The sequence below is a fragment of the Sus scrofa genome, chromosome 6 (assembly GCF_000003025.6).
Source record: "Sus scrofa isolate TJ Tabasco breed Duroc chromosome 6, Sscrofa11.1, whole genome shotgun sequence".
NCBI classification, from domain to species: Eukaryota; Metazoa; Chordata; class Mammalia; order Artiodactyla; family Suidae; genus Sus; species Sus scrofa.
Window position 1 is genome coordinate 59,074,949 of NC_010448.4, and position 16,433 is coordinate 59,091,381.

At 44.1% G+C, this 16,433-nt stretch overlaps 1 protein-coding gene across 2 annotated transcripts; it reads left to right on the forward strand.

The window, feature by feature from the left end:
* Positions 31-9,850, forward strand: FCAR (Fc fragment of IgA receptor). 2 transcript variants are annotated; one of them, XM_003481905.3, is made up of 5 exons: positions 31-182; positions 608-643; positions 4,406-4,690; positions 6,544-6,831; positions 8,407-9,850. In XM_003481905.3, the coding sequence occupies exons 1-5, from the start codon at positions 101-103 to the stop codon at positions 8,493-8,495; spliced, it is 780 nt and encodes a 259-aa protein (XP_003481953.1). In that variant the 5' UTR covers positions 31-100; the 3' UTR covers positions 8,496-9,850. The 2 variants fall into 2 exon arrangements, with proteins under 2 accessions (XP_003481953.1, NP_001116584.1); NM_001123112.2 differs by having other exon boundaries at positions 48-182; positions 8,807-9,402.

A 16,433-nucleotide genomic window follows, 5' to 3' on the forward strand; every position in this document is an offset into this window, starting at 1 on the left:
CATTCCTGTGGAGCAACAGATGTAGAAATTCTGACGAGGAACTCTGGTCTCATACTTCCTGTGGACCTGACGGTCTCATGAGACTCTGTCATCTGCTAACATGCACCAACAAGAGGCTAACTGGGCTGAGGCCGGCTGTGTCAGAATCATGGCCCCCAGAAACACCACCCTCTTCTGTCTTGGTGAGTCCTGAAATGCAAGTGGGATAGAGGGAAGGGGGGGGATTCCAACACAGTCACACTCTCTCTCGACACGCAAACTCACTGATTTTGTGGCTGCCAAGAAGACTTTGATCTCCTTAGTGGAGAGATGGTCTTTGCCCAGGTATCTCTAACTGTGTCCACCCGAGTTCGTGCTAACTTGTAAGGCTCAGTGGTCAAGTGGTCCAGGTGACCTTGTGGGGCTCGTTCAACCTATGGCTGTCTGGAGATTCATGACAGTTCCGGAGTTCCTACAGACAAAAGCCCCAGATTAGACTGAAAAATGAGCCTTAAAGCTATGCTTACTGTAGAAGAAAAAAAAAATGACACCTGTATGTCATGTTGGGTGATTTATGACAAAGACTGGAAACTGGAGGATTGTGTTTTCATGAATGTCTCTTTTCCAGTGTTCTGTCTTGGCCAGAAGATTGAGGCACAGGAAGGTAAGTATTCCCCTAGATCTCCCCCAATCTCCCTATTCCTTCACGGCCACTCTGGGATAGAAAAGCTGGAGAGTCTAAAACCCCAAAAAATTCCAATTTTATTCTCCAATCTAGTTGTCTCTGCTGGGTTGCTCTTGCATGACTTCTACCTGACTCACAACTGCAGGGATGAGGAAGTCAGGAGACACCTTCTACTGCCCCATATCCTTCCCATAAAGAGAATGCACTTGTTTCCACAACCTAACTCTCCCCAGTCTATCCACTTTGTTTCATTTAAAGGAACACTGCCTTAGCCCAACGCTCCTGTAGAATCTGTGTATTTACCGGTACTACTAGAGTACCAAGCACTAAGTAGTACTAAATGACTCCTGTATATTCTGTCATCCCAACTCCCCTGGCCTCCGGGTGGGTGTAATTCCACGTCCATTCGCGTCTTCTTTCTTCCAGTTCCTTCTAAAGATTATAGCTTGGATTATTTGTGTCTTTAAAATACAAATGTATTTACCTCCCTCTTAAACGCTTCAGTAGCCTATCTTCAAATAAACCCATGGACTTACCCCTGTCTCTCAAGCTCTATCCTTCTGGCTCGTGACTATCCATCTAGTCTATCTTCCACTCTCCACCTCAGTTTCTGCTCTTTACCCTTGCTGATCTCAATTTAGTTTCTCCTTCACTCACTGCACATTATTATTATCATTTTCTTTTTAGGGCTGCACCTGTAACATAGGGAGGTTCCCAGGCTAGGGGTTGAATCGGAGCTACAGCTGCCAGCCTACACCACAGCTCATAACCCATTGAGCGAGGCCAGGGATCCAACCTGCATCCTCATGAATCCTAGTCGAGTTCGTTAACCACTGAGCCACAGAGGGAACTCCTCACTGCACACTATTAACTCAGGGCTTTCTCCCACTGCTCCTTCTCTCCGAAATGCTCCAAATCTTCCTCTCCATGTCGCCCTGGCAGTTTGTACTCATCCTCACTCGTCAGCTAAATCCTTCAGGCCTGCCATCATATCTCCAAGCTCTATACCTTAATAACTGCAGATCATTATATCATGTCCTACAATTGCATACTAGTTTATTTTTTAAATTAATAGCTGGCATTTTCCTCATTATCCTTCCCTTAAAGGTTTGGTTCTGCTTTGGGCGGAGTTTCTCAATCTCAGTAGTGTGGACATTTGAGATTGGAGAATCCTTTGTTTTAGGGGCAGTCCTGTGAATTACACAATGTAGAGCAGCATCCTTGGCCTCCACGCACTAGATGACAATCGTACCTCCTACCACAACTGTAACAACCACAAATGCTTCCGGATATTAACAGATTGTCCCCTGGAGTGAAAACTGCCTGTCTCCTGTTGATAACCACTGGTTCTGGTCATGAGAGTAGATAAACCATGTGCCTGGGTTTAGGGAGGCATGCCTCTAAGTTTTTTTGTTTGTTTGTTTGTTTGTTTGTCTTTTTGTTGTTGTTGTTGTTGCTATTTCTTGGGCCGCTCCTGCGGCATATGGAGGTTCCCAGGCTAGGGGTCAAATCGGAGCTGTAGCCACCGGCCTACGCCAGAGTCACAGCAATGCGGGATCCGAGCCGCGTCTGCAACCTACACCACAGCTCACGGCAACGCCGGATCGTTAACCCACTGAGCAAGGGCAGGGACCGAACCCGCAACCTCATGGTTCCTAGTCGGATTCGTTAACCACTGCGCCACGATGGGAACTCCAGTATTTTTTTATATATAATGATTTTTACTTTTTCCACAGCTGGTTTACAGTGTTCTGTCAATTTTCTACTATACAGCAAGATGACCCAGTCACACATACATGTATACATTCCTTTTTCTCCCATTATCATGCTCCACCATAAGTGACCAGACATAGTTCCCAGTGCTACACAGCAGGATCTCATTGCTAATCTATTCCAAAGGCAAGAGTCCGCATCTACGTATTTGGAAAAATAAATACTGGATGTATTGGTGAGTGAACAACACTGAATATAAGGAAGTCCTGCAGGGTTCATCTTGCTTCACAATCCCTGTGGGGTGAGCAAGCTCCCTGCGTATCCCCTTTCGCAGAGCTGTGGTTGAGCACATTACCGTCAAGTCTAAAATAGATGATACGAAGGGAACCATCAGGTTTTGAGTGTTTCTCTATTTGATAGTTGCTGTATTGCCCAGAAGTCCTCAAAAGACAACATCACTCAGAGTCACTCAGTATGAATGGCTTGGTGCCAAGAAGCCAACCAGTACCTTCATGTGCCCCCCAAACCTTTCCAAATCCTGTTACACCCTAAACCCCACTCCCCGAGCTGTTTAGTTTCCAAGTCTCAGACTTCAGGCCCTCTCCCACAGAACTAATCATATGTATCCGACACTCGGGGGAGGTCCCTCACATCGTGCTAACTGTTTCCGGAGAGGGAGCTCTCCCCATCTGCAGAGGGGGGAGGGCACAGAAGCTGGAGTGAGATACCAGTTTCCAAACCAGATACGATCACTCTTCAGCTGTGGTCTTGAGCAATGCGTGTGGTTTCTCCAAGCTTCAGGACCCTCCCCTTCGAAGAGCAGAGGGCATGTTGATAAGGATTACCATGGCAACAAAACACCAAGCCCGCTTGTGGTTGCTAGGAGCTGCAGGGAGGGTGGGATGGGGAGCGCCTGATTCATACGTGTGGGGTCACCTTCTGCGGGCAATGAAAATGGAACTAGATAGAGGTAATGACTGCACAACATTGTGAATGTACTAAATGCAACTGAATTGTATACTTTAAAAATGGCGAATTTTATGTTATGTGAATTTCACCTCCATTTTTTTAAAAAACATAAAAGGAATTCAGTTCCTCAAAAAATCCTTCAGTTCCTCAAAAACAAAACACCCAATCCAGCAATTCACATATGTGTGTGTGTGTATATATACACCCATACAGATATATACACATATACAGATATATACACATATATAGATATACACCCAGATATATACACATATATGGATACATACACCCATACAGACATATACACATAGATATATACACCCATACAGATATATACACATACATAGATATATAGACATAGAGATATACACCTATACAGATATATACACATATACAGATATACACATATACACATACATACACACAAAAGGAATTGAAAGCAGGGACTCTAACAAAATATGTACACACCAACGTTCACAGCAGCATTTTTCGCAACAGCCAAAAGTGGAAATAATCCGAATATCCATGCACATGAATGGATAAACAAAACATGGTCTATACATACAGCGGAATATTAATCAGCCATGAAAAGGAGGGGTATTCTGACACATGCTACACGTGGATGAATCTTGACAACATTACACAAAGTGAAAAACACCAATACAGAAAGAAAAATACGGTGCTAATCCCGCTGACATGAGGTGCCTCGGCTAGGCACATTCGCAGAGACACACACAGATGAGCAAGGACCAGAGCCAGAGGAAAGGGACAGTGGGAGTTAGTGCTTAGCAGTTATAGGGCACTTGTTTGGAATCATCAAACAATCTTGAAAACAGACGGTGGTTGTTTCACAACACAGTGACTGTAATTAATGCACCAAGTTGGGTACTGTTTATATAACATGTTTTATTTTACCACAATTGGAAAATACCCCCCCCAAATGAAGGCAGGAATTATAAATCTGTCACACCTTACTTTATTTGTTCTCCCTGCAGCAAAACGAAGAAGTATGGTTTCTCCTTGGCAGACCACCTGACGCTGGGCTCTGTTTGCTTCTAGGGCATTTTCCCATTCCTACCATATCTGCCACACCCGGTTTTGTGATTCCCTGGAATGAGTCTGTGAAGATCTTGTGCTGGGGAACTCCCGAGTCTTACCTGTACCAACTGGAGATCATGAGGAACTCTACATACGAAGTGGTGGAGGAGAAACTGCGGTTTCAGAAGGCGGCTGAGTTCATCATCAACCACATGGACACAAATACCGCGGGGCGTTATCGGTGCCGATATAAGAAACAGTACAGCTGGTCAGAGTATAGTGAGGCCCTGGAGCTGGTGGTGACAGGTGAGGAGACATCCGGGGTCTCTGGCCTTTTCTTATTTTTTCATAGATGCTACTTTTAGAACAGTTTCAGATTCACAGAGAAGTTGAGAAGCTACACCAGAGAGTTCCCACATACCTGGTACCCAGTTTCCTCTTGGTGTTAATATCTTCCTTTCATATGATACACCCATAACCATTAAGAACAAATACTGATACATTATAATGAGCCAAAGTTCACAGGATTTTTTTTTATTTCCTTAGTGTTTACCTAACATCCTATTCTGTGATCCCATCCCTCATTGCATTTGGTCGTCCTATCGCTTTAGGCTCCTCTTTCCTAGGGAGGCTTCTCTGATTTTCCTGGTCTCTGACAACACTGAAAGTCTTGAGGAGTCCTACTCAGATATTTTGCAGGATGCCCCACTATTGGAAGTGGTCTGATGTTTACTCGTGATGCAACAGAGACAGTTATGAGGAAGACCACCCAGACCTGGTGCCTTTTTCACTCTATCATATCAAGATAGGTACGATGAAAATGAATGTGGCGGCTGGTGTGCGCTCAGGCACCTGGCTGAGATCATGTTCCTCAGACTTCTCCATGGTAACATTACGCGTCCCCGGACCTTCCTTTCCACATGGAAAGAAATCACTGTATGCAGCTCTTGCCTACAAAGTGGGGAATTACGCTCCCACTGCACGAGTCCAGTCCGCCAATGCAAGCTCTGTCTTCAGGGTGGCCTAACCCTGCTTTTCCAGAAAGATGCACTCCGAATTTCCAGATCTTTCTGTTCTTTTTACACAATATCGCCTCCTTCGGCCCCTGACATAACTTGTCAAATTATCTGGATACCATGCTCCCCCTTCCCCAGCATGTGGCTTGTGATGTTGTGCCTTATAATAGGAAATACATGTAGCTGGTTTTCATCCTGGTTCTGGGCACAAAGCTCCCCAAACCCTTGGAATTTTCCAAGTGATCAGAGTGATAAAGATGTCTTAATATTTATAAGAAATCCATTTTAACCACACCTGAGTTCGTGTTAGTAAGGTGACTTCTGGAAAGTACCTTAGGGGACTGGGTGCCAGGGGAAAAACCAACCAAGTAATTAATGGGAGGACTGACCTTTCAGCCCCACCACTCCCCACCCACACACAACGTGATCTTCATGGAGGGGAGAGAGGCTGGAGTTGAATCACTTGTCAACAGTCAATGATTTAATACTATGCCCAGGTAATGAAGCCCAATGCATCTCTTTTATCTAGCTGTTCCTGATTCACACTTTGATAGTAAACCAATAACCTAGTAAGTAAACTGGTTTCCTGAGATCTGTAAGCCACTCTAGCAAATTAACTGAATCCAAGAAGGGGGTCCTGGGAACTTCCAGCTTAGGGCCATTCAGTCAGATGCTCAGATCATGACATGGACGTTTGATTGGCATCTGAAGTGGGGGTGGTCTTATAGGACTAAGCCCTTAACCGGCTGGATCTGACATTCACTTCAGGCAGATAGTTTCAGAATTGAGTTAAATTATGGGATGCCCAGCTGGCGGTGTCTCAGACTTGCTCGGTGGTATGGGGAGAACTCCTCATGTCGTAACTGGTAACAGAGTGGCAAGGTGCTTCTGATTGGAGGGCGTTCTCTCTTGAAGACGGAACCTCATCTAAGTTCCGCAGGCTACTTGTTTGCTCAGTCCTATCCACCATAATTTGGAACAAATTATCAGTCCTGTGGCAGTGAGATGAGATGTTCCCTGCTCCCCTATCTTTGTGGCAGGAAAGACTAGCATCTTCCCTCACAGCATGGCTCCAACACGAGTGGCAGGGATAAACGGGAATGAAAAGAAATTCTTACTCATAACGTATCTCTTCTCTTTTAGGCTTGTATGACAAACCCTTCCTCTTCGCTGATGAGGGCCTCGTGGTGAGGCCAGGGGAGAATATTTCCCTCCAGTGCAGCTCGGCACACATGGCATTTGATAGATATTCACTGAGCAGTGAGGGAGGGGCCGCTCTGTCCCTGCACCAAAATGGGAGACGCCAGGGTGCTTTCATTCTGGGTCCTGTGAACCTCAGCTTCTCAGGGAACTACACATGCTATGGTTGGTACAGTGGCAGCCCTTATGTGTGGTCGGCCCCCAGTGATGCCCTGGAGCTTGTGGTCACAGGTAAGTGCACCCCAGCCCAGCCTACATCCCCCTCCTTGGAACTCTAGCTGGCTGTCCAGGGCCTTGGCTTCGGGCAGGACTATAAAGAGACACACTGAGAAAGAACGGAGTGCAATACAGAGTTTCTTCTCAGAGAAGTGTGGAGAGAGAGAAAGCACTTCTCACCTATGCCCATGTGGCATTCGCATCCTTTCCTAGAGTTCTCCAGTGTCTTTTGAAAACACGTGGCTTGTTAAGAAAGCAGAGGCCAACACTCAGCACCACGCTAAGTGGTCATGTGGAGGCAGTCGATACTAGATACAAGCTTACACTGTTCACACGCTCAGCTGCAGCGGGAAATCCTTATAGGAACCTACAGCATTAGAATCGACTCTTAAGTGGTTGACTGGTAACTTAGGGCTCATAGAAAAGATGCTAAAAAACTCTATCGAGACTCCCACTTTTATACTGTTTGCAGGCATCACTCTGCTCAGAGGGAGAAACGAGAGTTACAGCAGAGGAAAGCAAGTGCTGATGGATGAGCAGGGTCACCACAGGTGCCTCTCATGCTTGCCCTGTCCAGTCATTCTCAAGCTAAGCAAATATGATGGTCGTGGGCTGAGAGAGCATAGAGGCTAAATGGTCTTTTCAAGGAATGGTTCAGGGACAAATGGGCATCTGTGCAGGAGGGTGAACTGATGAGCCTTTTTCTTGAGAAGATTCATTGTATCTTATTTTGGATTCATTGTATCTCCTACCCCAATGTCAAGATGATCCTCTCCTGGATTATCTTCCCAAACCTGAAACAGTCTGCCTCTTGCAGTTAAGAATTCCCGTGGGGGAGTTCCCGTCGTGGCGCAGTGGTTAACAAATCCGACTAGGAACCATGAGGTTGCGGGTTGGGTCCCTGCCCTTGCTCAGTGGGTTAACGATCCGGCGTTGCCGTGAGCCGTGGTGTAGGTTGCAGACGCGGCTCGGATCCCGCGTTGCTGTGGCTCTGGCGTAGGCTGGTGGCTACAGCTCCGATTCAATCCCTAGCCTGGGAACCTCCATATGCCGCGGGAGCAGCCCAAGAAATAGCAACAACAACGACGACAAAAAGACAAAAGACCAAAAAAAAAAAAAAAAAAAAAAAAAAAAAGAATTCCTGTGGGACTGATACAGGTAATTGGGCAAGGCCCATGGGAGGAAACCACATCCTTCTGGCCCCCATCTTTAAGGGATTAAAAACCCCTATAGGGCAACAGAGAGGGGGGCTCTCCTCTCCCCTCCCAGCTGTCCAGGGAGCTGTTTGCTTTCCTGTAATAGACTTTGTTTGCTTGCAAAAAAAAAAAAAAAAATTCCCTTGGAATTCCAAATCCACTTGGAATTGATTTCTGTCCTTTAACAGGAGAGCATTACTAGGATTTCTGAGCATTATAATTTCACAGTGTTTTATTACATCCTTGAGAGGGATATAGGCCCCTGAAGTCCATAAAACGAAGGAAGAATTTTTTAAAGATTCAAAGAATACCAATATCTAGTGAAAGGTCATACAATAAGGGAGAGAAAGTTTACCTGAGTTTTCCTGAAAAGTTTCTCCTACCTGCTTTCCAGATGCCCCCCATCCTGTACCCTCTGTCACGCATGAGAAAGGAACACGAATCATTATGGGGGGTGAAGAAGGTGCAGAAGAGAAAAGTTAGGATTCTGGGTCTACGGAGATGTCACAAGGATAGGATGAGACATTCGGCGAATTCGCCACATGAGGAGGGACTGAAAAGCAAACACAACGCCCCACGACCACCTCCTTTCCTATCGACAAGTTTCCCCTGGACTGCAGTTCCTCACTCTCGGACCCAGGCTCAAGACGAAGCCGGGGGCTCGCGAACGCAGGCACTCCCTGAGGAGGGGGTCAGAGGGAAGCCACACACGGGGACAACGGCTCCCTTTTCGGGGCTCTTGGGACGGGGTGGAAGGAAACATGACCAGTGACCATTCCTCTCCTTCTAACTAGACACCACGAACCAGGGCTCCGCGATGGAGAATGCGATCCGAATGGGCGTGGCGGGGCTGGTCCTGGTGGTGCTCTTGGCCATCCTGGCTGAACACTGGCATGGCCATCAGACGCCACACACAGACCAGCCCGATGTGCCTGAACGGAGCTGAGTAACCCGAAAAGTCAGGCAGAACGGACTTGCAGACGGACTCCTAAGAGCCCCAGGTATACACCAGGCCCTGAGGCAGTGACGTGATGTCACAACGTGAAATGTCACATCCACGCTCCACACCTTAATAAAATGTGGTGAGATTCCACAGCACCCCCTGGCCCAACGTCTAGGCAATGCAACAGGGATGGAGCCACACGGAGGCGGGATAATTACCTAAAACCCTGAAGGAGAGGCAGCTTTCTCTCTCACTCGTGGATTCACGGAGGGCTACTGGGGTAACACAAGAGAGAAGGTGGTACTAACAAGCTTGGGCCCCGTTTCTAACCAATCGAATGGTATTTTCTTACGTGGATATGGGATATCTGCAGCCCACCTGTCTAGACGTTGGTGATAAAATCCTCAGGATAATCTCGGTTCCTATGATAAAAAATAATGCAAAGCATTCTCAGTTCTCCTTGCTGTTTTTCACACTTCCTCTACAGAAGTTCTGGCTCATAAATTCACTTTGTCTGGACTTAATCAGCAAATGCTGTTTTGTCCTCCTGTAGGACCTGAATACCTAGAATTCCAGTAATTATGACTATGAATAATTAGAATACTGTCCACTCAACATATCACATATTCCAAGATGTAAGTGCACGCACACTAACACTTGTGTGCTAACACTTGTGTGCTTTTCCCACGGTTACAAAGATTCTCCCGTTCTTATGAAATTCACGTACTTTAAAATGTCTCATGCCTCCGATGCAAGACAGCCAAAGAAGCTTCTCCTTTGGATTATCTCAGGACTTTAAGCTACTGATTCATCTTTTTGTGGCATTCATCATAAGAAAACATGAAACACTGGAAATGTTTATGGCAGTGATGAATAAATAAATTGAAAACGGAAATGGTTGTGATTGGACCAGACAAAAGAGGGAAGTGTCACAGTTTCAGAGGGGAGCTCATAAGAGACTTTATCTCAGATCCAAATCAACCAGAGATGCAATGGGGTTTGATTTGAGAGAGCAATAAGATTAGCCTCACCTGTGTAGTTGTGTCTGCTAGGGTGGTGGCTTGTTTGGAAAGGAGAGGCTGAGAAGAAAAGGGTCCTACACACCTAGGAAAACACTTTATTGTCTTGTGGCCATGACGACAGGGAGCCGCCAGAACAGGTTTTCAACCCACCATCAATGACCGCTCACCTTGGTGAAAATGCCTTGGTGATTCAACCAATCCACTCCTTGCTTCTAAATGTCAGCCAGCTAGAAACAGGTTCATGCCAATAAACACACCTGTGAGTGACAGTCAATCCAAGCAGAGTCCCTCAGAACCCTCCTACACCGTGGGTGGGAAGGTTTTGATGCAACCGCTATGGAAAACAGTACGGAGGTTCCTCAAAACACTAAAAACAGAACCACCACATGATCCAACAATTCCACTCCTCGGCATATACCCAGAGAAAACCATAATTTGAAAAGACACGTGCACCCCAATGTTCTTTGTAGCACTATTTACAATAGTCAAGACATGGAGGCCACCTAAATGTCCCTGGACAGAAAAATAAAGATGTGGTACATACATATCATGGAATATTACTCAGCCATAAACAAGAATAATGTCATTTGCAGCAACACGGATGGACCTAGAGATGATCGTACTAAGTGAAGTAAGTCAGAGAAAGACACATATCAAACGCTATCACTTACAGTGGAATCTGAAAAAGTGATACAAATGAACTAATTTACAAAACAGAAAAAGACTCAGAGACTTCGAAAACAAACTTCTGATTACCAAAGGGGAAAGTAAAGGGAGGGATAAATTAGGCATTTGGGAGTAACATATACACACTACTTATATACATATTTTACAATGATTTTAATTTTTTCCATTACAGTTGGTTTACAGTGTTCTATCAATTTTCTACCATACAGCAAAGTGACCCAGTCACACACACACACACACACATGCACACACACACATATATTCTTTTTCTCACATTATTCTCCATCAATGCTCCATCTCAAGTGACTAAATATAGTTCCCAGTGCTATACAGCAGCATCTCATTGCTTATCCATTCCAAATGCGAGAGTTTGCACCTATTAACCCCAGATTCCCAGTCCATCCCACGCCCTCCCCCTCCCCCTTGGCAACCACAAGTCTGTCCTCCAAGTCCATGAGTTTCTTTTCTGGACACACTACTATATATAAAATAGACAAACAACAAGGACCTACTGTATAGCACAGGGAACTACCCTCAATATTTTATAATAATCTATACGAGAAAAGAATGTGAAAAAAGAATATATGTATATATATAACTGAATCACTTTGCTATGTACCTGAAACTCACATAACATTGTAAATCAACTCTGCTTCAATAAATAAATAACTTTTTTAAAATAGGGTTCCTCAAATAAACATGCTTGTATGGTTAATGTCAAAACCACACGAGCCCCTGAAAATCTCCATTTCCCAAAAGCCCTGTAAAGGATCATCGGAAGGCCCTGCTAAGAGACCCTGTGTCTGGCCAGCATAACGCTCCCTTGCCACAGTACTAATAACTTCCGCTTTGCCTTTTTATTTCAGACGTTGAACAGGGAGGGTACTGGCCTCTGACAGTTTATGTACTGGCTTGACTCGGGTCAGGTTTAAGGTCCTTGCTTAAGGACAAGATGCTCAGGGATTTACACTCCATGACCTTCAGTTCTGTACAGGGCATCGCGCTGGTCGTGTCATCACAGGAGCACACTGCAGCCCCGTGAATTTCATTTTAATCAATCCACAAGTCACGGGAGCCAACAGAAGCTCAGAAATGATAGGCCTGGATAATGACCCAAACATACGGATGAAGAGTTTCATCTTGGGAGGATGAAACGTGCTAGAGATGGACAGTGCTGATGGGTGTCTGAGGATGTGAATGTCCTCAAAGCCGCTGAACTTTATACTTAAAATGGCTAAAATGAAACTATACTCGTTAAACAATTCCCCTTGCGGGGTGCAGAGTTTCAGTTTTGCAAGGCAAGAAAGTTCTAGAAATTTGCCTCACAACAATGTAAAGACACATCACACTAAGGAACGGGACGCTTAAGATGGTAAAGACGAGTGAGTCTTACACGTGGGGTTTTACCATTAAAAAAAAAAAACAACCTTTAAAACACTTAAATGGTAAGTGCTGTGTTATGTATGTTTTACCACAATTTTTAAAAGTTCTTTGTGGTCTCTAGAAACTGAAAGTAGATTAGGGCTGCTCAAGGCAGAGAAGTGACAAGGTAGTGGGAAGTGAGGGCAAGTGTGTATTGGGTTGTGTGTCGGCGGCGGGGGGGAAATGATTACAAGGTTTTGAGGGGAGTTCCCGTCATGGCGCAGCAGAAACAAATCTGACTAGGAACCATGAGGTTGTGGGTTCAATCCCTGGTCTTGCTCCGTGGGTGAAGGATCCGGTGTTGCCGTGAGCTGCGGTATAGGTCGCAGATGCGGCTCAGATCTGGTGTTGCTGTTGGCCATGGTGTAGGCCAGTAGCTACAGCTCAGATTCATCCCCTAGCCTGGGAACTTCCATATGCCACAGGTGCGGCCCTGAAAAGCAAAGAAATAACTAAATAAATGAAACAGTTTTGAACTTACAGCACAGGATACCGTACTCAATATTCTGTGATAACCCACATGGGAAAAGAATCCGAAGAACAACGGATGTGTGTTTAGGTATCACTGATTCACTCTGTTGTCCAGCGGAAGCGACCGCACTGTTGTTCATCAACTATACTTCACTCAAACCTCAGAAATGGGGGGAGTTCTGAAATGAGGCTGTGGTGATGGCTGAGCAACTCTGCCAATATAATAAAACCACTGAATGCTGTACTTTAAATGGGTACATTGTATAGCACGTAAATTGTATCTTAATAAAGTTGGTTTTTTTCCAAGTATCAAAAATGATTACATTATTAGCAACACCCTCAGGGCCACTTACCCTTTGAGTGGTTGAGTCATGACTTGAAATCCATCACCTTCAAATGGACTTAGAGTCTACACAGGGGAATAGTCCTAGGAGTACAGCCATGAGCTTAGGTGAAAACCGGGGCTAGACTAAACAGGTACAGAAGAGTCCATGAGAAACAAGAGACGGACTTAGTGAGAGCGGATGGTGTGGCTGACCTTAGCATGTGCTACCCAAGGAAGACACTCCAGGTTCAGAAATAGCTCCCCTGAGAGGATCAGCCGATACCTCTAATAAGCTGGATAACACACAGCATTTACTGAACTTACTTGTGCTTCGGTTCCTTATCTGAAAACAGTGGAGTAAATACTGCCGACTTCATCAGGTTATCATGATAAGTCCAAGAATTAATGATGCAAACCACTGAGAACAGTGCCTGACATATAGGAAATACTTTTCAAATCTGGTTACCACAAACCTTACCCCTAAAGGAAATTTTATCTTCAGATCTCTGCACACTATTGGAGTAATTTGTTCCTCCTTGGTGAGTTCTGCAGCAGAAAACAGAGGAGAGAATCATCATTATTTCCATGCCAGCCTCAAGAACGGCTGTAAGTAATTAAGAATGTGTTATCGGCAAAAAAACAAAACAAAACAAAACAAAAACAAACACCAGGCAAATGGATCAAAAGAACTGAATAGATAGCTCAGAAATAAACCCATATAAATATAGTCAACTGATTTTATTCACAAGGGAGCAAAGACAATACCTTGGAGCAAAAATAGCCTCGTCAACAAGCGGTGCTCCAACAACTGGACATGTACGTGACTGAAAAAAAGAGTTTAGATACAGACTTTATACCATTCACAAAAGTTAACTCAAAAACTCCAAACAGATCAGGGCCCTAAATGTAAAATGAAAACTATGAAACTCCTAGGTGATAACATGGAAGAAAACATAGATGGTCCTGGGTAAACCCAAACGGCTCATCCCAGGAGATGCGATCCATGAGAAAGGTAAGGGATGAAGGGGACTTCAATAAAATTTTAAAATCCGGCTGTGTGAAAGACGACGTCAGAAGAACAGAAAAACAAGCCATGGACTGGAAGAGAGTATCTGTGAAAGATGAAGTGGGACACCTTTTTACACCATACGTAAAAAATTACTGGAAATGGATTAAAGACTTAAACATAAGACCTGAAACACCAAAACTCAGCTAACAGAATATTCGATGGCAAAAAGCTGAAAGCATTCCATCTGAGATCAGGAACAAGGCAAGGATGATCACTCTCGCCATTTGTATTTAACATAGTCTTGGAAGTCCTAGTCTCAGCAATCAGACAAGAAAACTAAACAAAAAAAAACCAAATTGGGAAATAAAAGTAAAACTCAAATTGTTTGCAGATGACTTGATACTATACATAGAAAACCACTGGGGAGGAGTTCCCGTCGTGGCGCAGCAGAAACGAATCCAACTGGGAACCATGAGGTTGCAGGTTTGATCCCTGGCCTTGCTCAGTGGCTGAAGGATCCGGCGTTGCCATGAGCTGTGGTGTAGGTCGCAGACGCGGCTTGGATCTGGCATTGCTGTGGCTGTGGCATAGGCTGGAGGCCACAGCTCCAATTAGATCCCTAGCCTGGGAACCTCCATATGCCATGGGTGCGGCCCTAAAAGGACAAAACACAAAAAGAAAAAAGAAAAAACCATTGGTCATAATTTTTTACTTTTTTTTCCAATTTGGACTCCTTTTATTTAGTTTTCTTGGGTCACCATGCTGTGCAGTAGAAAAAAAAAACAAAATAAAAGGTAAAAAAAACCATAAAGAATCCACCACAAAACTATTAGAATAATAAATGAATGCTTTATTAATTTATTAGTTCTAATGGTTGTAGGACACAAAGTTAATATATGAAATCAGTTGCATTTCTATACACTAACAATAAGCTATCAGTGGGAGAAATTAAGAAAACGATCCCTTTTATAATTGCATCAGAAAGTGTAAAACGCCTATGAATAAATCTAACCAAGTAAGTAAAAAAACTTATACTCAGAAAATCATGAGACGCTGACAAAAGAAATTAAAGATAACACAATGAAATGGAAAGAGAACCCATGCTCTTGGATCAGAAGAATTTATATTCTTAAAATGACCATACTATCCAAAGCAACCTAGAGATTTAAAGCAATCCCTATTGCAATACTCATGGGATTTGTCACAGAACTAAAGCAAATAATCCTAAAACTCATATGGAGCCACAGGAGACCTGAATTGCCAGAGCAACCTTGAGGAAAAAGAGCAAAGCCAGAGCTGCTACACTTCCAGACTTCAAACTATACTACAAAGCTACTGGAATCAAAACTGCATGTTACTGGCACAAAAACAGACCTACAGCTCAACGGAACGGAATAGAGAGCCCATATATAAACCCACACACATTTAACTCACATCAAAGGAGGCAAGAGTATACAATGGAGGAAAGACCGTCTCTTCAACATGTGGTGCTGCAAAAACTGGACACCCACACATACAACAATGATTTAGAACATTCCCTCACCCCACAGAGAAAAATACACTCAAAGTGGTTTAAAGATTTAAATGTAAGACTGGAAACCATAAAAGTCCTGCAAGGGAACAAAGGCAGAACACTCTCTGACATAAATCATAGCAGTATTTTTGTGGCTGTCTCCTAAAGCAAAATAACTAAAAGCAAAAATAAACAAATGGCATCTAATTAAAACAAAAGTTTTTGTACAACTTAAAACTATGGACCAAACAAAATGGCAACTCCAGAATGGGAGAAAATATTTGCAAGTGATGTGACTGATGGGGTTAATATCCAAAACATATAAACAATTCATACAACTTACTACAAACAAGAAACGACCCCATTAAAAAATAGACAGAAGACCTGTATAGACATTTTTCCAAAGAAGACAAATGGATGACTAACAGGCATCCTAGAAAATGCTCCACATCTCTAATTTTAGATAAATGCAAATCAAAACAACACTGAGATGTCCCCTCACACCTGTCGGAATGACTATCATTGCAAAGTCTGCAAATTACAAGTGCTGGAGAGTTTATGGAGAAAGGGGAACCCTCATACACTGTTAGTGGGAATGCAAATTGGCACAGCCACTATGGAAAATGGCATGGAGGTTCCTCAAAAAATTAAAAATAGGAGTTCCCATCATGGCACAATGGAAATGAATCCGACTAGGAAACCATGAGGTTGCGGGTTTGATCCCTGGCTTCGCTCAGTGGGTTAAGGACTCAGCGTTGCCGTGAGCTGTGGTGTAGGTCACAGCGGCGGCTCAGATCTGGCATTGCTGTGGCTGTGGTGTAGGCCAGTGGCTACAGCTCCGATTAGACTCCTAGCCTGGGAACCTCTATATGCCTCAGGTACAGCCCTAAAAAGACAAAAGAAAAAAAATTAAAAATAAAACTACTCTATGATGCAGCAGTTCCACACCTGAGTGTGTATCTGGAACAAATGAAAGCACTAATTCAAAAAGATAGATGCATCCTCATGTTCAGAGCAGCACTATTCACG

What these genes read in the sequence shown, in the direction of transcription:
- FCAR (NM_001123112.2), top strand. Translation starts at nt 149, where the DNA reads ATGGCCCCCAGAAACACCACCCTCTTCTGTCTTG. An exon ending in CCTGGAGCTGGTGGTGACAG is followed by an intron (nt 4,691 to 6,543) that starts GTGAGGAGACAT and finishes CTTCTCTTTTAG; the next exon opens with GCTTGTATGACAAACCCTTC. An exon ending in CCTGGAGCTTGTGGTCACAG is followed by an intron (nt 6,832 to 8,806) that starts GTAAGTGCACCC and finishes CCTTCTAACTAG; the next exon opens with ACACCACGAACCAGGGCTCC.